The sequence below is a fragment of the Callionymus lyra genome, chromosome 13, assembly GCF_982586985.1.
Source record: "Callionymus lyra chromosome 13, fCalLyr1.hap1.1, whole genome shotgun sequence".
Classification (NCBI taxonomy): domain Eukaryota; kingdom Metazoa; phylum Chordata; class Actinopteri; order Syngnathiformes; family Callionymidae; genus Callionymus; species Callionymus lyra.
Genome location: NC_141830.1, coordinates 24,110,619 through 24,136,720, shown reverse-complemented (window position 1 = coordinate 24,136,720; position 26,102 = coordinate 24,110,619). Strand labels below are relative to the sequence as shown.

Sequence of the window (26,102 nt, the reverse complement as noted above, 5' to 3'; positions counted from 1 at the left end):
TCCTACTGATTTGCTCCGGAACACTCTGCTGTATCATGTCGTCGTAGTTCGGGTTCCGAGCACACAGCCGACACAGACATGTTAGTCAAACAGAACCTGGGTTCTGGTTCGCCCCTCAAGCTGTTGCTTTGCTCGCTGTTATCTATGGGATGCGCGCTGGTCCGGTCGGGAGCGGAGGAGGAAGCGAGCCAATGGTACCGGGACCTCTGCAGGTACGAACCGGGTCAACAAAGCAGCAGCGAAACCTGCTGTTATTCCTGTCTGTCCATTGAAGTCTTCTTCGATTCACCCCCTGAGTGAACATGTGTTTCTCTGGACCATGACACGGTCATTCGAACCACACACCAGGACTAACATGACTCAGCCTTTTGTTGGACTTTTCATAACTTGAATTATTGCTTTTAAACGGCACCGGTTCAGAACCAGTCAAGCTAGCAGGCTAACGCTACAATGCTAAAAACAAAGGTGCACAGTCTCTCATTATGGGACACATTCGCCACAGCCTTTACTCCTTATTTCTTCAAAAATAATCCGTTAATGTTGTATTTCTGAGTATTTCTCAGTCGAGCTCCTGAGGAGGACGATGTTTATCTAAAAGCTTACAAACATTGCTAAACATTCAGTTTAATTAGTTACAACAAATAGAAAATGCTAACAAGAGAAATGCTAGCATTAAAGAATTATGCTAAGGTAAGGTAAGGTAAAACTTTATTGATTGGTTTTTTTCCCAATAGCCACAGAAAATACAGCAATTTTTCATAAAAAATAAATCAAATTCAAATAAAAACAAGAACATAAAGAGAAAGAACAATATGTCACAATCTAAGTTTAAAGACAAAGAACATAGATCAAAGTAAAACAACAAAGACAAAGGATACAAAGACTAACATAGAACAGAACATCCAGATACTTTTACTCCACTCCTGCCCCCGAACTCAGAATTGTACAATTTAATAGCCCGAGGCATGAATGAGTCCTTGAGTCTATTTGTTTTGCACCTGGGAAGCAGCATTCATGCTCCATCTTCTTCTCTACTCACTGATGACAGTGTTCAGAGGATGACTGTCATCATCCATGATGGACAGTAGTTTGTTCAATGATCTCCTCTCAGCAACAGAACATGTTAATATAAACACTGAGTTTATTTAATTGAACTTTATTTAGTTGTTGGTAACAGTAAAATGTACAGCAGTTAAAGGGGTTATATTAAAAATATATTATTTTTGATACCTCCAAAAAACGTACAGTTTGATTAAATGTTTAAAACTCCCATTATGACGCTTGTAACATCAAGTGTTCTTTACTCAATCTATGAAGTAATATTTTGTAGCTCATAAATGTTTCTTGTCTGGTGTCGACGTTTAATTACATGTTTCACAAAAGCAGTTGGCACAGTGTATCTGTCTGACATGACAGATCGTGCGCCTTTTACAGGCAAGACTTATTAAGTTGTTGAAAAACATATGTATTCAATGATAAATTAAAGATCATTTTAATGTATAGATTCAAGAAGAATGTGATGTCAAGTGAGTTTATTTACCCTTTCTTGTAATATTAATACAAATAAATAATATATCAGACTAAATTAAAAAATAAAATGTACTTAAAAGGAAAATGGAATATGATAGAATAGTTCTGCTAAATGCATTAATGATAAACTTGACATTATTTTTGCATGAAATAAAAATGATTGTTATTAATTCTTCACCTTATTCCATTAACTTTCATTAATGTCTTCCTTTTCTTCCAATATTCATTCTCCAACCGTGTCTCTCCTTTTTATGTGCAAAACAATCTGTCATTGCTAATCTTTTCCCCTAAACGCGCCAGAAACTCTACTTTCTGTCTGTCTGTCATCGTGGCAGTGACCACGATTGTTCTGTAAAACCCTTCAGTGTGAACATCATTGATAACATATGGAGAATACGTGACATATGTTTTGCCCGATTTAAAATGTCTTTCTCAGATGCATCATGTCGAAGTTCCTCCAGCATCACAAATAGTGTTTTTAATAATTGATGACTTCCTGTGTCTCAGTTACAAGTGGGAGGCCATCGACCAAGACAATAAAATCAGCTACACGCTGAAGCTCTGTGATTCTTCACCTTCGACCAGCTGTGGCCCTGGAACTGCCGTTTGTGCCCGAAACCTGGTCACCAACAACAGCCAGTCTGTCGGTGAGTACAATCCGCAGTGAACACGAGGCCCGGCTCGGGCACGCCAGCATCTATAAATGACCAGAGAAGCAAATGTGGACACATACTGACTCTCTTAAAGGGGAGCAACATTTTCATCAACTTGACTAGACATCATCTCGTGTTTTGTCTCATTTAGATCTCTGGTGACCTTCATGTTTGTGCTCCCAGATCGTTTATTTTTAAAAACTCGTAGGTCAGCAAGTTAAGATCACAGAGTCACATGAAATGACTAGATTTTTGTTCCTGCTCAAGAGTTTCTAATGTAAACAAGTTCATCTGAAGGTAATCACATCAGCTGACTGATCACACGACCCTTGACCTTGTTATCTATCTGAAACGTTCAGCCACACAATCAGCTGCTCTCTGTTTCTCTTCAGTCCATTTAGTTTTGTCAAAGTGGTGTGAATCTCTGTCTGGTCGTTCCCAGGTTCTCCCCCAGGTTAGGTTAAGTTTTCCTCTTGATGATAATGTCACCGGTTTATACAGTGTGAACTGTGTGAGAGCGACGGGCAGCTGTCTCTCTCGCTCTCTCACTCTCTCACTCTCTCACTCTCTCACTCTTACCAGGTCAATCTGTAGTGCAACATACCGTGAGTCAGGAACTTATCTACGGTAACAAAAGATCACAGACTTTAGATCCCTTTTAAAAAAATGAACACTGCAGTTGTTTGGAGTTCAAGTTGTGCTCATAAAGTCGGTAAATGTTTGACGTTTCTTCATTTTAAAGGAATCTGCTGTCTTCATGGAAAAACAGTAATTTCAAACTATTTTCCTTACATTTATGTGCTTACAGCTTTTTTGTTTTACCCATCCAGCCATTAAAGTTTAATCTCAAGACACTTCACAGTTTAAGTAGGACTATATTGTAGAAAAGAAAAACCCATCCCAGCAACCCAACAATGTGTCAATCACAGTGTGGCAGTGGCGAGAAAAACTTCCTTTTACAAGGCAGAAACCTCGAGCAGAACCAGACTCGGTATTGACAGCCCCCTGCTGTGACCGGGTGGACGGCTGAACGGAGAAAAGAGTGAGGGAGGATACAGTGAGATGAAAGAGGAGTGTATAGAGTAGGACAGCATTGATTGATCGAATTGATGAAATACAAGAAACCCACACAATGTCATCCCTATTCTGGGCGCTCCGTGTCTCACATCTTTGCTTGCTCGATCACATCGAATCTGTGCAGTGATCCTGCTACTTGTTCATTTCAAAGGTTAGAGAGTCAGTAAGTCAAGGGGTCTTGTTGACTTGAATTCTTCCTGATGATTCAGAGTCTGTCCCCGCAGGTGAGCTGACCCTGCGGACTCTCTCAGGCACTGTGCTGGATTTTAACAGCACGTCAAAATGTCAAGAAGGCAACACCAACGTTCAGGCCACCCTCGGCTTCCAGTGCGGGAAAACCATGGTAAGACTCTTTTTTTATTGTTTCCTTCGGAGGTCCTTCTACATCGGAAGATAATTGATGGTGTTCACGTGTTCCAGATGACATGTGACAGTACAACAAGGAAGGACGATTAAATCTCTTGTGTGGCTTTTGAAATATCAAATAGTTTTTTCAAGTGTTTCTTAAATGATGCCAATTATAATATTGTACAGTTAGCCAAGGTCACCACTAGTCCTAGTGTTTGGGAGACTCGTGATCATTTGATGAAATAAGGGTAATACGGAAGCTGTGAATGTGACATTCGGCTCTTTATCGAGAGGAAGTGAAACCTTCAAATCCACCTCAAACAAAATGAGTCACCTGGCGTGGGTGTGCGCCAACATTCTGACTATTGTGTTTCCTACAAGTCACTCCTTTGATATTTTGTCTGAGAAAATTCCTCTTATTAATTACATTTTTTGGATTCAGGGTAAAGAAAAGTAAATGGAGATAGGAGTGTGTTTACTTCTCAGCAGTGAGAAATGTTGTTATCAGGAAGTACACAAGTAGGAACGTAAAGCCTCAGATGGGGAATTTTACAGTTGGCTCTTATCGACGTCCTTAACAGGCATTCAACCGTCTTAAGCTCCAGTTTCCATAAGTGTCGTTGCTGTATGTGCTAACTTGCCTTCAACCTTGAAACCTGAGTAACATGGACTGGTGATTCAGGGTTAACATAAGAGCGGTGTTCTCATTGTATTCATCGAGTCTGACTGAGGCAAGTGCTTCATTTGTCTCTGTCTTTCTATCAGACCTCGAAACTTGCAGAACAGCTCTGAAACAAATGAAACTAAACAAGCTGATGTGCACCTGTGCTCAAGCTGAAACTGGAGATTACGTGCAGAAGCCGCTACGGCTGTTAATAATCTTTGCATAATATATTTATAACCTAGGTTATTTGTGTTTTTATTTATCTGGCTGGTTTTCAACTTGATTGTGGGACTTTTTTAGCTGCTATGGTAGGACTTAAACTTGCCATTGTTGGCTCTTTTTTCTCTTTTCAAAAATGTTTACACCGATCATTTAGAAGCTACCGTAATGAATGTTATATTGGCACAAAGCTCTGGCTCTTTATTGACGGATGTTTTGTTTTTTTAAATGAAGAAACAGTCCAAAAAAACTGCCCACCTAGCCTTTTATCTGAACTCTCTCCTTGTCTTACTCCCTCTCAGTGAACACAGCTGTGTGCAAATTCTATTTAATTGCACAGATCCTTTTAAGGAAGCCTGTTTAACTCTCGATTAAGGGGTGTGTATTGGCAAGAGTTTGGTGATACGTATTACTATACCACCACATCGGCTGACACGATATCTATATATATCTATATATATATAGATATATATAGATATATATATCTATATATATCTATATCGATGTTGTAGTAAGAAGGATATATTTATAGTATTGTCGAGTACTTGACTCTGGTGTTGCAGAATTTAAAGACCACATGACTCTTAACGAATTCGTGACTGCTTTAATTTTTTTTTTAACCAAAATATGTCCAAACATCAGCTTTAGAAGCTGCTTGCGTCCACTGCATCCTCTCGTCCTCAGTCAATGCAGGGATCTTGCAGGATATTCGTTTAGCTGTAGAGGACATATTGACTGCTGCCATATAGCAGCTGGAAGTTCAATCGCAACACAAAAATCGGAAAACGCAATGAATATTTTCATGATTTTAGTAAATGAAAAATCGAATTATTTTATTTTATACAAACTTTATTGAAATATAAACCATACATGAACTATGGCACTATGATTAAAAATAAAACTTAATTTAAAAGACTGGGACTGAATCTGGGATTCCCTCTTGATTTGATGTTATCTGGTCTCGTCATTCAAACTCATGTGTCTGGTCTGTTCAGGGGACCCCGGAGTTCGTGGCAACTTCACAGTGCGTGCATAACTTTGAGTGGAGAACCTACGCCGCCTGTAAGAAAGACAAGTTCAAGCCACACAAAGAGGTACGTGATTTGCCATTGCTGTGGGTGTGAACTCTTCAAGAACGTGTGAAAAGAATTCCACTGAGTTATATTTACACACTAATGTATTTAGCGACAGTTTTGTTGTTGTTTTTTGCATCTCGTTTCCTTTTATTTTACGAGCCAGTCTAACCGCCTCTGCCGTGCAGGTTCCCTGCTACGTGTTTGACTCTGACGGGAAGAAACACGACCTCAGTCCTCTGATCAAGACCAGCGACGGCTACCTGGTGGACGACGGCGACGACAGCGTGAACTTCTACATCAACATCTGCCGCAGCCTCAGTGAGTGGCAGGACGTCACGAGACACTTGATTATCAGAGAACCATGTGACCAGAGCGCACATGTGACACCTTATCAGCTGAAGAATCTCACGCTGTTCCTCTCTCAGATGGGCAGCAGACCGCCTGTGAGGCGGCCTCGGCCGCCTGCCTGGTCACCAGTCATGGATCCTACAACATGGGTTCTCCGACGAGCGCTCTGGAGCTTCTGTCCAGCGACAGGTAACGTCCGCACCTTCGTCAGAACCTGGGATCACCGAGATTATTTTTCTTCTCATCGATCCAGGCTGAGGCTTCGCTACGAAGGCGTCGCCGGCTCTTCTCCCAGCATCTGCAACGGTCACGACCCCGCGGTCACCATCACCTTCATCTGTCCCTCCAGCAGACTCATGGTAGCTTCTGACAGACCTCCTCCTCTTCAGCTTCAACCTGTCGCTGAACTCTCCCCTTCACAGGCCAGCACTCCCAAACTCACGGCCGAGTCAAATTGTCGCTACGAGGTGGAGTGGGTGACGGAGTACGCCTGTCACAGAGACTACCTGGAGAGCCACACCTGCAGGCTGACCAGTGATCAGCACGACATCTCCATCGACCTCACGCCTCTCACCCTCAGATGTGAGTCTCACACATGTTTACTAGAAAAACCTTTTAATATTTTTTCAAAAATCCACAACGTACATCATAAATGTGAAAATAATAATATTGGAGGGGCAGGAAGAATTTGAAGTGGGGGTAAAAGAATGTTAGAAGCATATACTGTATATATATGAAAAAAAATAAAAGACATTTTTGCAATTATTTGAATGGCAACTTGAATATAAATCGCATAGAACTTAAAGACGGACAATATCTAAAGGAAAGTGTGTGATCATGATACTTGAAGACGGGCCTCCCTCACATGATCCTTTATTATAGAAGCACAAATGTTATTTTTACTGCTTTAAGAGGAAGTTTCTTCTGAGACTCTTTTAGAATTGAGGAACATATTCAACATACTGTATGTGGCAACCCCTTATTTTTGAACGTGATATTCAACATTTCAAATGTTGCACGTCTGAAGAGTCATAGATAAAACCGTAATGGTTTCATTAAAGGATTGTATCAAGTCCAATCACAGCAGCTTACGCCACCTAAACATTGACATTTGAAAATCTAAATAGATAGAATCCTGGTGAAAGAGTGTAATTGTAATTCACATGATTCATCTCACTTTGATTGTGCATGCCTGTTTAGAGTTGTCATCAAGTTATAAAGTTGAAACATTCCTTTTTGAAATTATTATCAAGACATTTAAAAATGTTGATAAACCGCAGACAAAAGGATCAAAACATTCACTATAAGCTAGGTGTGTTAGAAAATGTCGATACACTTAAATATTCCGCCTTTTTTTTCCACGACACTGTATTGATATTTAACTGCACTTTATTTGTATATTTAAACAGATAAATAAATAACTTTAATTTCTATTTACATTTAATATATAAACCAACACATTTTAATGCTGTTTGTGGATTTGTGTGTTGCAATTGAACTACTGTGAATCTGCAATGTCTGAGGATGAGTGGATACAGTGACTCCAGCAACTTTTTAAGCTGCTGTTTGGTTATATTTTGGTTTGAAAAAGAAAGGCGGCAGTTACAACTTCGTCAAGTGTCACTTCTGTAAAGACCAGAATCAAGTACTCGACAGTACTACAAATATATCCTTGTTCCTCAACTAACACAATCCTACCACCAGACGGAGGCAGAGACAACAGAGTAATATGTTTTGTGATGTGTGCAGTGGATGATCATCCATATTATGCATATTCCGGAGAGGGAGACGAGAGCTACATCTACTATCTGAACGTGTGCGGGAAGGTTCACACTACGGAGTGCAGTGATCTTGGCGACTTCATCTCCTCCTGTCAAGTGAAGAAGAGCAAGGACGTGAAGAAAGTAGCCGGGCGCTACCAGAACCAGACGTTACGGTGAGACTGTGTTCTTATGATGATGTTTTGGTTTATAGTTGTGCTTTTAGTCTTTATATCCACATTGTGTCGGTGCAAGTGTGTTTCCGTGTTTGTGTTGTTAAGGCTTTGTCATCTTGACAAACATGATATGACAAGAAGCAGTCATCATGAGGGTTTTGTGTTGTCTCCACTGTGCAGCTACTCAGACGGAGATCTGACTCTCACCTACCCTGGCGGGAGCATGTGTTCCACGGGTTTCCACAGAATGACCATCATCAACTTTGAGTGCAACAGGAACGCAAGTGAGCTTTTTATGTAGTTTTATATTTAATCATCTACACCAGGAATAGACGTAACTAAGCCTTAATATGAAGGAAAAGCAAAAAACTTGAGCAACGTATAGAAAACTGAAAAAAGTGTACTTAAGGCGCTTTACAAATAACTATTACTAACTTGTTTTAAATAGATATTTCTATCAAATAAAAAGGGTTAAGAGGGAAAACAATATTCACTACAATGTAAAATAAATATTAAATTGTTGACAGGTCAACATTTAATTTTACATTAACTATTATTTTTATTTAACATTCAGAACAACAAACTCTAAAACAGAGGGTAGTATTAAAAGGTTTGTGTCATCTCAGGGTCAAGGTGAACCAAAGGACCCAAAACAAATGTGTGGTATCCCTTGTGCTGTCTCTGGTTCAAGGTCAACGACCTCCCTGGCTTCCATAAATACATGTGCAGTGGTGGAGGTTGTTCATCTTGACCCAGAGACAACACAAGGGTTAATTATTAATAATAATTAAAGAGGGATGGTTAAATAAACTTGAAACATGATCTGTTTTAAAGATCCAGCCTGACTTCACAAGCTACAGGCAAAAGTTGCCGATCCGGTTCCTTGTTTTTTCATGACTTTTTAGGGCGACTGTTGCTGCCTATTTTTTTTTTAAACAAATGTAGATAGATATATAGATGTAGATTGATAAAACTTTATTGATTTAGCTCTGATATCGGAGCTCCCTGCTATTGCAACTCCCAGCGTGACTACGATGCAGGCTAGTTATTTCAGACAAACTGCTCCATCATCCTGAAAATGAGGTTCTTGAGACAAGTTTCCACTTCTATTAAGTCACATTTGAACTCACTGTTTATGAACTATCTAAAGCTTAAGTCACTGAGATGGCAGACTTTTGTGGCTAAGCTCGGTCATCCAGCAGGGATTCAGACGAGAGCTTTACTGATCTCTGAAGGAAGATCTTAACATCCATGTTCTCTCTAGCCAATGAGGGCCGTGGTAGCCCAGTTTTCACGGGCGAGACAGACTGCACGTACTACTTCGAGTGGCAGACGGCGCACGCCTGTGTCAAGGAGAAGGAGGATCTCTTGTGCCGGCTGGACGACGGCAGCAAGCACTATGACCTTTCACCCCTCACGCGGTTTCCCGGTGAGTTCCAGACCGCGCTAAAGTGGACGAACAGCAGGTGATGTGCTGAATCCCTTCCTCGTTTGTTGCCTCAGGGTCAGACGGCAGCGGGAACTGGGAGGCCGTGGACGCCAACGCTCCAGAGACTGACCCGAGAAGGTTCTACCTCAACGTCTGTCACAAGTTGGTTCAGGACGGCGCGGCCGCCGGGTGTCCAGAGAACTCTGCCATCTGTGCTGTCGGTGAGTGGAATAACACTTTTTTAACATGGAATCTGAAGTGCAAATTTGTAATCATTTTTTTTATATATACCTTATATTATCAAAATAAATCCATCTTTCTTGCACATTAAGTTTTATATTCTTATTCCAATGATTTAAAATGTTTTTTTTTGTAACCACATGATTTTTAATTAGATTAAAATTCAATATGAATAATGGTGCCCCCATGATTGGCTAAAAGTTTGATTAAGTAGCTCGGATCTCCTTTAATATTGTCTAGTTGTTCTACTATACCAGCTTTTTTATATTGAATTTAAAAAGCTATAAAATATGGAATATAGAAAATTGGAATTAGCATATTAAAATTAAAAGATATAAAATAAAAACGTATTCATTAGTAAATATAAAACAATTATAATCTTTCAATGCACAAATTGAATTATTTATTTAAAAATCCACATTTCTATAAACAAATTATTGAATTGAATTATTAAGAAATAATAATAATAAAAAAAACATTTCAATAAAAACAAGATTTCATCATTTGAAGTGTAAAATTGAACCATTAAATATTCTGATGGTGTTAAAGTTTTCTGTTACCTGTCATTCTTGTTGTACCTGTAAGGTGGTTGGTTCAGAAACTGATCTTTTTTTGTCTCTTCATCAGATAAGAATAAAAAGGTGGTGAGTTTGGGCAGCTTCCTCTCCGCTCCTCAGAAGACCGAGAAAGGAAACGACATCAGAATCCTCTACACTGACGGAGGTTACTGCAGCAAAAACACTCTCATTCAAACCATCCTGACACTCAAGTGCAAACCAGGTGAAGAACGTCGAAGTCAAATCCTAACCTGCCCATTACTCACACCTATTCTGTTTTGCAGGAGACCTGGAGAGCGCTCCAGTTCTCCGAAGCGTCTCTGACGACGAGTGCGTCTACGAGATGGAGTGGTACACCGCGGCGGCCTGCGTCCTCTCTAGGACCCAAGGAGACGATTGCAAAGTGGAGGACGCTCAGGCGGGTGAGTGCGCTGTGAAACATGGGATCAGTGTAAAGTCTGATGACTCTGCGTCTCCTCCAGGATTCTCCTTCGACTTGTCTCCTCTCAACAAAGCCGGCGGCGGCTACTACAACCTGAGCAGCGGCAGCTACAACTACTTCATCAACGTGTGCGGCCCGGTGGAAGCAGCTCAGTGTCCAGAGAAGTCCGGGGCGTGTCAGGTTGAGAAGAGGTGAGCTGCTTTACTGGACTAGCGTTCTTGGTGCTCATGTTGTGTTCCCATCAGCTCCTGGAGTCTCGGGCAAGCCAACTCCAGACTGTCCTACTACGACGGGCTGATCCAGCTCAGCTACTCTAACGGATCCAAGTACAACAATCAGCAGCACACGCTCAGATCCACGCTCATCTCCTTCCTCTGTGACCCAGAGGCTGGCGCCGGACAACCTGAATTCCAGGTGGGAAGTGTGAGACCGCGAGGAGAATCTCATCCTCACAACACTGACGTGTTTTTGTCTCATGTGCAGGTGGAGGACAAGTACACGTACAACTTCAGGTGGTACACGTCGTACGCATGTCCAGAGAGGCCGCATGAGTGTTTAGTGACCGACCCCAACACCCTGCAGCAGTACGACCTGTCCAGGTGATCACATGACCCTCTTTATATTAGAGTACTACTGTCCTGCTGTGTACTTTCACTCCTTACCCATGTACTTCTTCTCTAAGTACTAAACACTGGCGTGTACTTTAACTCCTTACACATGTAGTACTTCTCTGAGTACTAAACACTGCCGTGTACTTTCACTCCTTACACATGTACTACTTCTCTAAGTACTAAACACTGCCGTGTACTTTCACTCCTTACACATGTACTAATTATCTAAGTACTTAAAACTGCTGTGTACTTTTTTTCCTTTATACATATACTACTTCTCTGAGTAATAAACACGGCTGTCTACTTTCACTCCTTTAATCATCCACTACTTCTCTAAGTACTGAACAATTCTGTGTACTCTCAATCCTAAATACTTGTCCTACTTCTCTTAGTACTAAACCCTGTTGTGTACTTTCACTCCTTTATACATTTACTACTTATCTGAGTACTTAACACTGCTGTGTACTCAAACTACTGAATCCATGTTTCCATAAGAACTGTTTACTAGTGTAGTGTAGTAAAAAGTATGTGTTATTCTGCAGCCTGTCTCGCTCCTCCTCTGGGAGCAACTGGCAGGTGATGGATTTGACGGAGGGCAAGAGTTTGTGGAAGTACTACATCAATGTGTGTCGGCCTCTGAACGCCGTGGAGGGCTGCGACCGCCACGCGTCTGTGTGTAAGAAAAAGTTTGAGGAGGTGAGAAACAATAAGTGTGTCATCCTGGTCTTCTTCACATCACGGTGGTTACTGTCTGGTCCAGGGCTCCATGAAGGAGGTGGTGGAGGTCAGCAACATGGGCGTTTCTAGACGAGGGCCGATCATCGAGGGCCGTGACCGGCTCCTGCTGGAGTTCACTGACGGCTCCACCTGCATGTCTGATGGACAGAAGCTCGTGTACACCACACTCATCCACCTGATCTGCTCCAGAGGAACTGTGGTAGGTGGAGCAGCCCCGATTTAAAGCGATGGTCTTCACTGATCTCTGGCTTCACCCCTCAGTCGACCGGCCCTCGATTCTTCATGACTCAAAACTGCACCGCCATCTTCAAGTGGGAGACCAGTGCCGCCTGTGCCATCACCACCACCAAGAACTCCAACAACGTGAGTGTCGCTCCTGCTCGCTCGCACATCAGAGCCCTCAGAGTGTTGACCTGTTCTGTCCTCTCAGAGCTGCTCGCTGGTCGACCCAAACACCGGCCTGCTCTTTAATCTCCAGCCTCTGGCTAAACCTGCAGGCTACAAGGTCAACGCTAACGGCAAAGACTATGTGGTCAGTCAGTCTTTACACTCATGGTTACATCATCACATACACTATGTTAGACTGAAGGAACCGACCGACTCTGTAGTAGTGTCACTCAGTATCCTTTGATCTCATCATAGCATCATTTTTCTCTTATTTATGTCTCTTTTTTCCCCTTTCTGTCATTTTCCTCCATTTGCTATGTATTTCTTTATTTGTTTCTATCTTTTTTCGATAAATCTTACTTTCTTTCTCATGTTTGTCTTTCTTTCTACCTTCTTACTTTCACTGTTTTTATGTTCCGTCATAAAGTTCTATCTTTATTTCTTTTTTCTCTTTGTCTTTCTCTTTTCTTCCATCTCACTTTTCCCTTTTTTCATTCTTACTTTTTTCCTCATTTTGTCAATCTTTTCACCCAAGTGTTTATTTTTGGTTTCTTTACTTTTAACTGTCCTCTTTTGCACCATTTCACTTTCTGTTACTTTCTACTTTCTTTCTAACTGCCTGCCCGGCTATTTCTACTACTTTTATTTGTCTTTCTTTAGTTGCATGTTTTTTTTCCCCCTCTCTTAATTTATTTCCATCTTTCTCTTTCTACGTCTTTCTTACTACCTCACTCTCTTTCGTTCTCATTCTGTCTGTCTACATTTTTGTATTCTTTCTCCTTTTTTTCCCCTCAACTTTTTGTCTTTTTGTAACATATATTATACATAAATGTAATTTATGATTATAGTATGTCGCACTGTCAAGTAATGCTGCTATATTTTATTAAACAATTTTAAACACTATTATCTGTTGATGTTTTCATACTTTTATTATTTACAACTTTTCAGTTTTCCTACTGTGTTGTGTGTGTCCCTCCATTGGGTACTTGGTTGGATCATCAGGTCTGGTAAATACTCTGGGACTTGTGCTCTGGTCCTCAGGTGAACATCTGCTCTGATGTGGAGCAGTGTGGGAAGGGTATTGCGGGCTGTGAGCTGGAGGACGGACGTGCTGTGAGCCCGGTGGGAGTGGAGAAGACCCTGCAGTACTCCACTGACGGACTGCTCAAGCTCACCTACAGAGGAGCTCTGGACAGCACCTCAGGTGAGCAGCATCGTTGGAGCATCTGAATATTGAAGAGTGACGTCGTCTGTTCCACCTCCACAGCCTCTCGAGACACCTTCACCATCAACTTTGTCTGTGACCCCAAAGAAGACTCTGGGTCTCTGAAGCTGGTGCGAGAAGAGCTGGGTTCTTTCACCACCCATGCCATCCATGACGTCCTCTTCGAGTTCTCCACGACACTGGCCTGCGTGCCGGCGCCGGTGGACTGTCAGATCATCGGTACGCCATGACTTCTGCTGGTGCATCAACATCTTCAGCTTCACCAAACTTTATTGTCCAGATTCCCGTGGTAACGAGTACGACCTAAGTCACCTGATGCGGGACAAAGAGGACAGTCCCTGGGTCGCCATGGATACCGACACTGGGAAGTCCCGCTCCTTCTACATAAACGTGTGCCGACCCCTGCCTCCTGTGAAGGGCTGCCCAGGTGAGCGCCTCGCTCGTTGGCAACACTCCTGACACACACTGACCCCCCCCCCCCTCTTATCTGCAGTGGGTCCCCTGGGGTCGTGCGCAGTCATCGACAACGTTTACTACAACCTGGGCTACGTACAGTCCAGTCCCCAGGCAGGCGAGGACGGCTCTATCAGCATCGTGTACCAGAACGGAGACGAGTGTGTGAACAGCGGCCGGCGCTACTCCACACGCATCATCTTCCAGTGTGACGACAACCCGGTGAGTCTCTCTCTTCTCTTTTTATTCTTTTCTTTCTTTCCTACTTTGTTTTTGTTCTTATTTCTTTCTCTTCCTTCCTTTATCTTTTTTTTTTTAATTTACTTATTTTTTTCTTTTTTCTTTCCTGTTTTATTTCTCTTTATCTTCCTTACTTATTTTCTTTCTTTCTTCCTTCCTCCCTCATTTTTTCTCTTTTCCTTACCTTCTATCATTTCTACTTTTACAAAGATTATTATTGTTATTATTATTTTCGCTCCTTTATTTAATTTTTTTCCTCTATTTTTGTCTTTCTTTTCTTTTTCATCTTTCCGTCTCTTTCTTTTTTGTCTTTTTTCTTTCACTCTTTCATCTTATTTTATTTTTGTCTTCTCCCTTTCTCTTTCTCCTCTTTCTGTTTCCAATTTTTCCAATATCTGTATATTTTTTAGTTATATCCATTTCATTCCAGGTTTGGGTTTCGTCCTACTTTCGGAACCTGGCCCACAATCCTTCCAAATCTGCTTTCTTTTTCTTTTTTCTCATTTCTCCTTCTTCCTCCTAACATTGTTACGAACATGTAGCCGTTTTTGCAGTTTGTAATGTTGGCAAAAAAGATTACAGTGTGTGTTTCCAGGGCTCCCCCATGTATGATCGTAAGGACGGTTGTGAGTATGTCTTCATCTGGAGGACGTCGGAGGCGTGTCCGATTAGAAAATCTCAGGGTATTGTGACCATTTCACATCTGTTGCATGATGAGGAGTATGTGTGGGAGGAAGCCGACTGAACATCCTGTGCTTCCAGGTGAGGATTGTCGGGTCAGCGACCCCAGAACTGGCTACATTTTCGACCTGAACCCTCTGAAGGACAAAGATTACCCTGTGCACAGCGACAAGTACATCTACCACCTGTCCGTCTGCTGCGGCCTGCAGAAAGGCGTCTGCACGCACAAAGACACGGGCAGCGACCGGGTGTCGTCGTGCCAGGCAGTCGGAGGCAGCCACAAGATCGCAGGTTAGGTCATCAGAAGAGTCTCAATCTCAGTTTTACGCAGGTGTCTGACCTCCATACATGACCCTGCAGGGATGGCCAACCAGGTTCTGAGCCAGGTGGGAGACCAGCTGATCCTGAATTACACGGGCGGAGAGACTTGTCATAAGATCTACCAGAGGTCCACTGAGATTTACTTCTCCTGCAGCCCCGACATGAATCCTGTAAGCTTTATTCTCAGAGGTCGACACAAAAGAAGCTGAAGATCTCTTCACCCGTTTCATAATTGCATGCATGTCTTGTTAACTGCAGGGAGCGCCAGAGTTCATCAAGGAGACTCCTGACTGCACCTACCTGTTCAACTGGCCCACTGCTCTGGCCTGCACCCAAGTCAAGACCACCAGCTGCTCCTACAAGTACTGGTCCTTTCATTGTCTCTTTCTCCACCAGCTAACACTCTTATGCCCTCAGCGATGGTCAGGGTCACTCGTACGACCTCTCACCTCTGGCCATGGACTCTCAGAACTGGGAGGTAGAGCCATCCACAGACGACACCAACAGAAGGTTCTACATCAACGTCTGCAGATCGCTGGTGCAGAAGGGAGGTCGGTGGAAGATGATCAGGTCAAGAGACAGATCTCAACATGTGTCTGCTTCATGATGCCTTTAGGATCCTGGAAGTGTCCGTCCACCGCTGCGTCCTGCGTGAAGGTCGGCGACGACTACGTGAGCCTCGGTGAGGTGAAGTCTGGCCCCACGAGCGAAGGGAGCGTGCTGAAGCTTCAGTACTCCGGCGGCGAACTGTGTCCAGACAGAGTCCGGAACAGAACCAGCATCATCCGATTTAAGTGCGACAAAGACAAAGTGGTATGTCGCATACATCGATCAGTTTACGATAAGCTAGCAAACGACAAATGTTATGCTCGCAGGACTCCAGGCCAACGTTGATCTCGGCGGTGGAAGACTGTGTTTTCAACTTCCTATGGCTCACAGCGGCTGCTTGCCCACTCAGCAGCGCCCAGCACGACGACTGCAGAGTCACCAACCCTGCCACAGGTCAGTGTTTGGTCTCACGACATTAAAATCTTTGTTTTCTGGAGATTAAATCTTGGTTTACCATAACCACACACCCGCTCTCTGTGATTGATCGAACATCGAGGTTTGTCAATGCGTGTCATCAATCCCAAAAGTCTCCACCTTCAAGGAAATCAGTGGATAAACAAAGCGGGCGTAACCTCTCGTTCGCCTAGATTTCAGTGCAACTTTATAAATTAATAAATTCAAAACATGGTCATGATGAGGGACTTTCTTCATCTTGGAGAGGAAGACTTCAACATTTGAAACATATGAGTAAGTCAGGAGAATTGGAGTTTCACATGGCCTTTAACTGACGAAGTAGTAGTAGTAGTAGTTTTCATAAACTTTCATTTTTGTTGCAATAAGTGCTGGGGCTTAAAACTCAAGAGCACTTCTATAAGTTTTAACATTTTAACTTCTATAGACATCTTCTATAGACATTATACAATATATATGAGCAGAAAATGCAGGTTAATCATTATTGATACTTTTGTATCCTCGGCAGGACATTTATTCGACCTAAACAGTCTGACCCGGGACGGGGGCTACACCGTCTATGACCACAAGGACCACCACAAGATGATCCGCCTCAACATCTGTGGGAACATCTCCAACACTGGCTGTGAGCCTGAAGCCGGTAAGCGACTCTCACATGCTCATGGTCGACAGATGACTTATACAGAATCAACTCATGACACCACCAGGTGTAATATAAGTATGAACGGGGAAAACTTATTTCAGCTCGTCCACAGACGTAATTTCCTCTACAACCAGATCAGCTTTAACTCCTGAGCTACTGATTCTTCATGACTGACTTAACCTTTGACCAGATTTTCTTACTCAGTCAGTCGTTGGTTTGCTCGACTGAATAACAATCCTGGGTTTATGTTTGTGATGCGAAGGATCAAGCCTCAAAATCAGGACTATGTTTGGGAGGTGAAAGGTTTGATTGATATAGATTATTTCTTAAATTTTTACTTCCAGAATATATTGGAGAGCCAAGTCAAGAGCATGACTTAAGGAGCCTTTTAACATCTTACATTTTTCACAAACTGACTTCTAGATATAAACGTGGAAGTTCGATTTTAGATCCTTGAGCTCCATGTGCGATTTTAAACTGGATCAGATGTGTATATTTATCTTGTACACGTGTAGTTCCAAACATAAAATTGATTTGATGATGGTGAGTGCTGCACGTGATTCTTGGACGTGCTGTCCCGCCTTGGTGGATGATTGACGCCACGCTCCGTATCTGAGCCGGTGGTTGCGTGATAAAGTAATTGATTCCTCCACAGTTCCGTCCACACGTGGAAATGCAGCCCAGGGTTCCAAAATCAACAAAGACAGGGATTGAATTTTAACACATTTGACGTCAGAGCCGCAGAAACATTGACGCACGTCTCCTAATGATTGTAGCACGTGTTTCAGGCTGGAAAATGTATAGCTAAACACAACTGGCTTTATGAACGTCTATCCTTATGTCTCAAATGACATAAATGATTAAACCTAGATTATTATTTTGTACTTTGTGACATATTTAAAACTCCTGTACTTTGACTTTTCAACAGCTTTAGCTTCTGGGTTAGGACTTGAAACATTCCTGAATTTGTATTGCTTAACTAGCTTCTAGTTTGTGTTTTCCAGATGAGATAAACTTAAGAGATGCTCATTTGAAATGTTTAATCCTGTGATTGTACATCAAGTGTTGACTTGTTTTCATGTGTGTTTCCAAGCGGTGTGTGTGAAGGACGGCAACAGCGTGGTCAGTGGCGGACAGGTGAGCAGGAAGCTCTCCTACAAGGATCACGTCCTGGAGTTGACGTATGAAGGTGGAAGCCTGTGTCCCGCCAACGCCAAACTAAAGCACAGCACCGTCATCCACTTCATCTGCAGGTTGCGTCTCTTTCAATGCTGAATTTCACCTTCAACGGAACACACGTGTTCTAACAACCACGTGTCCCTGCAGACCTCCTAACATGGGCACAGCACCCCTGGAGCCGGTGCTGGTAGACTCGGATGACGACACGTGTACACACTTCTTCTCCGTGCACACACACTTGGCCTGCGAACAACCTGTGAGTGTATCTTTGTGTTAAGTCGAGCACATTCATCATTACTGGACCATTTTTAAAAACACGTCTTCTGTCTTTTTGGCTTTCAAGGTCACGTGTTCGGTGCAGAACGGTTCTGCCTTGATCGACCTGACTCCTCTCATCCACGTCAGCGGATATTACACCGCCTCAGGTCGGGCTCTGCTGCTGGCTTATGACGTTTGAACCTTGTGTTCATGAACTTCTAGATTACGCGAGTCAAACTCTGAATCAGGGCCAGATTTAGCTTATGAGGTGATTTTATGTGGCTCGCTAGATGAAAAATGGAAGTAAAAGTAGATAAAGGTTCATGTGGTCGACCGGTTAACATGTCAGTGTTTAAGATTAGATAAGGAACAGAGATTATGGATGGACAAAAATGATTCACTTCCATATAATGAAGCAAAAATGCAAAGATTTTACATTAGACCCTTCCCTCTTCTGCCCACGACCAAGTCTGCTCAAATATTTCTGCCACTTCTGTCATTGAGTTCGACCCACATGCTCTAGATGACGCACTGGACCCGAGTGGAGAATCTCCTGACTTCTACATCAACATCTGTCTGCCTCTGAACCCGATCCCCGGAGTTTCCTGCCCAGCCGGAGCCGCGGTCTGCATGGACCCTGCCGACGGGCCGCCCATTGTAGGTCACCTTCAGTCGCTCATCGTCGCTCCCGATCTTTCTGTGGCTGTAACTCTCTGGTTCTGTCTCACAAGGATATCGGCCGGACCACCAGCGGGCCTCAGATCAACAAGGCGACGGGGGAAGTCAGCATCAGCTACTCCAGCTCCACCACATGTGCGGAAGACCCGTCTCACAACTACACATCCACCATCTTCTTCGCCTGTCAGAGAGGACTGGAGCTGGTCGGTCTCTCTCCTAAACAGAAGAGTGTCTCATCTTCCTGCTGAACCTCCCTTTTTGTCCCTGCAGGGCTCCCCTCAGATGCTGAGGCAGCAGGGCTGTGTCTACCTCTTCGAGTGGGCCACCCCGGTGGTGTGCCCAGACTTCACCAACAGCAGCGGCTGCCAGCTCACAGACTCGCAGCTCCAGTACACCTTCGACTTGTCCACCCTCTCTGGTGAAGTCCAGGTGAGCCACCACACACGTGGAAGTCCGCCACTCGCTCATGGAATAACAAGTCGTATTCCCGACAGGTCGCTCTTGGCACCAGCTCGTACCGGATAAACGTGTGCGGCTCGGTGTCCAAATCGGCCTGTAAGAAGAGCGCGGTGTGTCAGGTGTACGGCTCTGGAGACGCGGCGGCATCTTTTGGCATCAGCAAGGCCATGACCATGGATTACAGGCACGAGGAGCAGGCCGTCCTGATGCAGTACGGTGGAGGAGACCTGTGTCCCCCAAGTGAGCCCCCCCTCCTTTCTTTTTATACATTTTATTCATCAATAATCCTTCAACATTTTCCGTTTAACTTGTCAATATCTTGGTAAATGAGTCATTGCTTAAAATGAAACCAAACAATATTTTTTATACTTATTTGCATAAAATTTACTAAGCAAAACAAATAATAGTAAACTTACTATTAGACAAATATTGGTACATTGTTTTTTCTGTCCGATTTAATCCACGACAGTGATGAATAACATTTAAAATGAAGCTTAGAAATAAAAGCTTTTTCAGCAGATTAATAGAAAATAAATAAATACATTTAATAAAGAAGCACTATTTCAATAATTTCTATAATGAAGGGTTGAATTTGTTTTCATTTAATAGTTCAATATATTGTTTATTAAAGGGTTACATTGATTTATTGAATTGAATTAAGAAATTTGAATATTTGTATTCTTATTACAACAATACAAAAATAAATGATATTTTTTTTATTTGTTGCTTTTTAAATTCAATGTAGAATTTGTTATAATAGTCCTCATCAGACAATAATAAAATTGAAAAGTTTGAAATGTTGAATTTAACTATTCAAAATCCCGCTGACACTGATGTACTATCATAGTCAAGTATTTGTTTTGTGCTCCAGGGACCAGTGACGGAGAAGAGTGTGTGTTCCCCTTCACCAGCATGAAGAAGACGTACACTGAATGCACCACCAACGCCAGGACCGATGGCAGGAAGTGGTGCGCCACCACCGCCAACTACGACATCGACAAGAAGTGGGGCTTCTGTGAACCAGGTGATGAGCGCTCCAGCGTCACGTCTTCAACCACCTCCAGCACCTCACCCTTAATGTTCCTCTCGTCTCACAGTGACAGCAAAGCGCCAGTCGTCCATATTGTTCAGCTGCGACCCGACTGTTGGCCACGGTTCTCCGCACCTGCTCTCGGAAACGGCCGGATGCTCCGCGTCATTCGAGTGGAGAACCAGCGCCGTCTGTCCCCCGAAGAAGATGGAATGTAAACTGGTCAGCCAGCACAAGACCTTCGACCTGCGGGGCCTGTCCTCGCTCACTGAGCCCTGGAAGTTCAAGCACGGACAAGATTCGTACGTGTCGTTTGTAGATGGTGGATCAGGCCGCATCAGAATGAAACATTGTAATGGTTGTCTGCAGGTACTTCATGAACCTGTGCCAGGAGATCCACGGAGGACTCACAGGATGTCCCGGAGGAGCAGCTGTGTGCCGGCGTAAAGCAGACGGGACCACAGAGACATTGGGCCGCATCCACACGCAGGAGATGAGCTACATAGGTGAGTAAAATACCTAAATCTGCACTAATACGCTGTGTCCTTTCACACGGAAGACGTCTTCATCGTTATGTCCTGTGACAGAGGAGAAGATCACAGTCAGCTACTCGGCTGGAGATGAAGTTTGTGGAAACGGCCTGAAGGCAAAGACCATCATCGTACTGAGCTGTGGAACCACTGTGGGACGACCCGAGATCTCAAGGTAGCTCTTTTTAAAAATAACATCAAATATCAAATAAATACACAACTATATGTATAAATATGTAAATACATTTACATAATATCAGATTAATAGTTTTACTTACTGAATTTGCATACCGCCAGTGTAATATTGACGATGAACAAAGTAAGAAAAGTGGAAAAATGCAAATTAATAAAAAGTGATATATTTATATCTTTAGCTATGTGTATTCATTTATTTTTATAAATATGACATTTATATCTTATTGTCTTTGTCTGAGTCTTGCTATGTCATGATATTTAACTGAACTAATCCCATCCTATAAAAGGTCTGTAGGAAACCATAAACATTAAATACAAAATTAAAACCTTCTGGAGATGTTTCTCTTCTTCTACAAAGCACCTGGTTTTAAAGAACTTGAACTGTTTAAAGCTGAACTATGGAAGTTTATCACCGTCATCAGAATATTGGTTGTTGTTTTAGAAAATATCGTTTTCTTTAAGAATTCAATTGTTGTTTTTTATCATTGTTTTTTTTAATATTATACATAAACTTCTAATTCCAAAAAATAAAAACAAATGTCTTGCATTCAATTTTTATTTTTAGCTTTTTAAATTCAATATGAAAATGTAGGTATACGGTGCCGCCAGACTATAACGTTTATTTAGAATCTGCCACAATGACTTGACGCGTCAATGCGTCTACATTGTCACATGATCGTCTCTACGTCGCATGATTGGCTGAAAGTTGGATCAAGTTGCGCGGTACTCTTTTGGTAATGTCTGGTAACATTATTATACCTATGTTTTATATTTAATTTAAAAGGTTATAAATTAAATATTAGTGAATTTAAGACTCTTTTTTTTAATTTATTTTTTTTATTTAAAACTTAATAAATGTATAAAATTAATGAATTGCTTAAAAAAAATGCAACCCTTTAATGTAGAAATGATTGAATTTAATTGTTTAAACAAAAATTGAAGTTTCAACTTTTGAAATGTTGAATTCAAACATTTCGAAGGCACTGATGTCCTTCCATATGGAACCCCCTATTTGTGGATTATTTCTGATCTTGTCTTGTGTGTGGCAGCATCAACCCCTCGGCCTGTGAGTTCCTGATTCGCTGGGAGACCGGAGCAGCGTGTGCGGTGACGCAGCAGGTGGTGGAGATGGTGAACGGGACCATCACAGTTCCTGAGACGGGCGTCCGCTTCAGCCTGGGGGCGCTCTACTTCAGGTAGAAGACGACAGAGCACCGGCCAGACCTTCTGGTTCTGACCCCTCGTGTCTCCTCTCAGCCACCACCAGGCGTCCGGAGACATCCGATCCAACGGCGACCGCTACACCTACCACATCCAGCTGTCCGGCATCAACAACGCCTCGCTGGCCACCTGCGTCGGCGCCAACATCTGCCAGGTGAAGCTCAACGGAGTCTACAGGCGGAGGATCGGCTTGTCCAGTAAAGCCAAGTACTCCATGAGAGGTATGTGTGGCTCGGCTCGAGTCGCCGGTTCGGTCCTGAGCAGGTGTGCGGCGCTTCTTTCAGGAGGAAACCTGGACGTGACAGTCCCCTCAGACTCCACGTGTGGCCGAGAGAAAACCAAAATGGTGACATCCACCATCAAATTATACTGCAACCCCTCCGCGGGCGTCGGCATCCCGGAGTTCCTGATGGAGACGGACGACTGCCAGTACCTGTTCGTGTGGCACACCGACACCGTGTGTACACTCACGTGAGTCCCATGATCGCGAGTAGCGTAGAGACGTTACATTAACCCTCCCTCCGGCACTCAGGGCCATGGATGCGCAGACCACGGACGACGACAGCAGCCTGGTTCCGGGGGCGACCCACAGGAGCCGTGTGGCCGGGGTGATCCTGAGCGTGCTGCTGCTGGGCCTGCTGCTGTGTGCGCTGGTGCTGCTGCTGCGCAAGAGGGAGAGGAGGTGAGTTCCAGAGACCCGACACCACGGACTTGCCTGACCCGGTTTCTCCCTCTAGAGAGCTGGTGATCCAGAAGGTGGCTGGCTGCTGCAGGAGAGGAAACCAAGTGTCATACAAGTACTCCAAGGTCAGTGTGGTTCTGTACTGAAGAGGCACCTCGACTTCCATGTTGACCTTCAGTCAAGCACCTTAAATCCGATGAAAGATGATCGGTGGAATCAGAATATTTAAAGTTTGAATCTCTGACTCGTGCCATGATCACCAAATTATTCTGGCCTTGAATCAGAAGATCTCGTTTCTAGTTGGGAAGCGCAGGTTTATTAAAGAGTAATTCTGGGCTGTAGAGATCTTGTTTTTTTTAAATCAGGTGTAAATTGAATAAGTTTGGATGTGCTCATCATGTCTGAGACCTGAGCAGAGATGTCATCAATGAGTCGTGCAGATAATTCCAGATTTGTTCAATTAAGAAAGACAGTCCACTCTGTAAACAAGCCCTCGTGCGCTTCAGGTGAACATGGACGAAGACGGCGGCGAGGACGAGATGGAGTGGCTAATGGAGGAGCTGGAGACCCCCCCGGCCTCGTCCTCCTCCCTCTCTCTGCACCGCGGCAAGAGCCACAGCAACGGCCACATCACCACCAAGAAGGTCAACACTGACGGCCTGCACTCCTTCTCGCTGGATGAGCAGGAGGACGACAGCGAGGACGAGGTGCTGAGCGTGCCCGGCGTTCTCAAGTCGTCGCTGAGAAACTCCTCTGCACACAGCAGCGTCTTCCTTCAGGTGTGTCCGTTAAACAAACATGACATGTAGATATATATGACTATATACCATCAGTTGGACTTTTTATAATACACAGTGAGCCTTAATATTAATACTGTTTTTTTACTTTCCTTGAAACCATTTTATGTAGTACATGACGCTCTACCTGTCATCCTCCATAGTATTACTCTACGAGGCTCTGTAGTATTTCTCCACGAATCTCCGTAGTATTACTCCACGGGGCTCTGTAGTATTACTCCACGAGGCTCTGTAGTATTACTCCACGAGACTCTGTAGTATTACTCCACGAGGCTCTGAATTATTACTCCACGAGGCTCTGCTGTATAACTCGGCAAGGCTCCATAGTATTTCTCCGTGAGGCTCCGTAGTATTTCTCCGCGAGGCTCCGTAGTATTACTCTGCGAGGCTCCGTAGTATTACTCTGCGAGGCTCAGTATTATTACTCTGCTAGGCTCAGTATTATTACTCCATGATGCTCAGTAGTATAATTCCACGAGGCTCAGTAGTATTACTCTATGATGCTCAGTAGTATTATTCCACGAGGCTCAGTAGTATTACTCCGCAATGCTCTGTAGTATTACTCCACGATGCTCAGTAGTATAATTCCACGAGGCTCAGTAGTATTACTCCGCAATGCTCTGTAGTATTACTCCAAAAGGCTTCGTAGAACCAGCTTCATGGTGTTGCATGAGCTTCCTGGCCAGACTCTTACTTTGAAGGGTTGGTGTTCGCAGGAGGAGAGCGACGAGGATCTGGTCGGCCTGCTGGACGACACGGACAAGAAGCGAAAGAGCGGCAGGTCTCGCTCGTCAGGCCGTCGCCACGGAAACCACACAGCGCCTGCTCGGAAACGAGACGAGGACGACAGTGACGAGGACCTGCTGAGGGTGTGATGTCACTTCCTCTCTCCTCCGCCCAGTAGAACTCAGTGAATGTCTCCGTCACGTCCGACAACAGCAGAAACTTTATATTTTGGGGATTTATTTTTGGGTTGGATGCCTCTTTTAACTCGCTTGGTCGCCACTGTTGCTGCGTGTCTTATTTATTGACAGTATTTAATTCATTCGGGCAGAGTTCTCATCGTTGAAACAGGAAGTGAGATCAGTGATCACCTACATGTCTTCACTGAGCTGCTGCTGCGTCCGCACGACATGTTTGATAAGATGAGTTGATACCTTTGAGTGGAAATAGAATCTTGACATTTGATTTTGACTTTTGGTTTCATGTCCTTGCAAGAGGTTGTTGTGCGGACGCAGCGTCTGCTGGTGGAATCATGTCCGGGTCGCACCAACTGTGAGCGAGAAAACCTGTAAATAGAGGAGTGTTTTTCATTTGTGCCATGACGTCAGCACTTTATCGTAGCAGCGCGAACTTCCTGCCGAGGTTCGACACCGACGGTGCTCTGGGACGCCGGACGAGCGCTGGAGGACTTGGAATGGCGCCTTCTTCTTTAAAGGGAATGTCGTTTTTCTGTCGCCTCCGTTTGCCAGAGAAGGTTTTGTCGGCCGAGCCTGAACTCTTTCCTCACCAGACCGATGACCGATGAAACAGACGGTTATTGAAGTCTCAAAGAAGACGCCATTTTCTTTCTTTCACAGTGTCCAGTATTGCTGTTTTGAAGAGCCGCGAGTTATGAACCGTATTTGATGTTTTGAAGCTCACACTTCCGAAATGTTTACCAAAACTCTGGATTCAAGAACCTGAAATCAAAACTCCATAATTAAGGGAAGAGTATTGGAGCTAGTATTTACTCTTCTTTTACTTACTTTTCAAAGTGGCAAAAATGTACAAAATCAAGATTTAAAAAGTCCAAGCTTCTTGCTTTGAAGCTGAATTATTTTGGGATTATAAATTCACTTCAAAGACTCTTTGATTGGTAAACTACCACCTTGTTTAAATAAACTTGGGACTGGTTCAACCCTTTCCATAAATCTATATCTTTGTATTTGTGATCTTCACTAAAACGTCAACGTCAAAGTTTTTTTTTAAATCAACTTTGAATTTTCGGTTTAAAATGAGATATTTCTGACTTTGGCTGATGGTTCCGAGTTTGTGTCTTCATCTATGGTTGGAAAATTGTAGGTTTTCGAGACTATTCCAGAATATAAATGTGTTAAACCAGGAAAAGTTTGTTTTGGAGCCAGAAACTCAACATTCAGAGATTCTAAATTGGGAATTCGAGTTCCTACCAGTCGTCCGGAGTCGAGAGGCACAATTTAAAGCAGGAGAATTTCATGTCCATGCGTCTGATCT

The 26,102-nt window shown here is 43.4% G+C and overlaps 1 protein-coding gene across 1 annotated transcript; it reads left to right on the top strand.

The window, feature by feature from the left end:
- Window positions 1–25,784, top strand: igf2r (insulin-like growth factor 2 receptor). Its single transcript, XM_087804984.1, has 51 exons — window positions 1–212; window positions 2,038–2,177; window positions 3,485–3,603; window positions 5,487–5,585; window positions 5,753–5,885; window positions 5,993–6,104; window positions 6,169–6,274; window positions 6,338–6,497; window positions 7,665–7,851; window positions 8,032–8,135; window positions 9,116–9,280; window positions 9,355–9,501; window positions 10,148–10,300; window positions 10,362–10,499; window positions 10,560–10,710; window positions 10,765–10,933; window positions 11,003–11,118; window positions 11,673–11,826; window positions 11,891–12,067; window positions 12,130–12,231; window positions 12,299–12,400; window positions 13,297–13,459; window positions 13,523–13,699; window positions 13,761–13,907; window positions 13,974–14,155; window positions 14,769–14,856; window positions 14,936–15,145; window positions 15,215–15,345; window positions 15,434–15,537; window positions 15,593–15,726; window positions 15,792–15,988; window positions 16,051–16,177; window positions 16,704–16,835; window positions 17,932–18,091; window positions 18,165–18,273; window positions 18,361–18,442; window positions 18,799–18,932; window positions 19,007–19,156; window positions 19,224–19,382; window positions 19,448–19,652; window positions 20,284–20,436; window positions 20,510–20,744; window positions 20,812–20,948; window positions 21,030–21,147; window positions 22,217–22,363; window positions 22,425–22,609; window positions 22,673–22,859; window positions 22,921–23,070; window positions 23,126–23,195; window positions 23,577–23,849; window positions 24,584–25,784. Exons 1-51 carry the CDS (start codon window positions 79–81, stop codon window positions 24,740–24,742), a joined length of 7,473 nt encoding a protein of 2,490 aa, XP_087661110.1. The 5' UTR covers window positions 1–78; the 3' UTR covers window positions 24,743–25,784.
- Window positions 25,785–26,102: the final 318 nt, after the last annotated feature.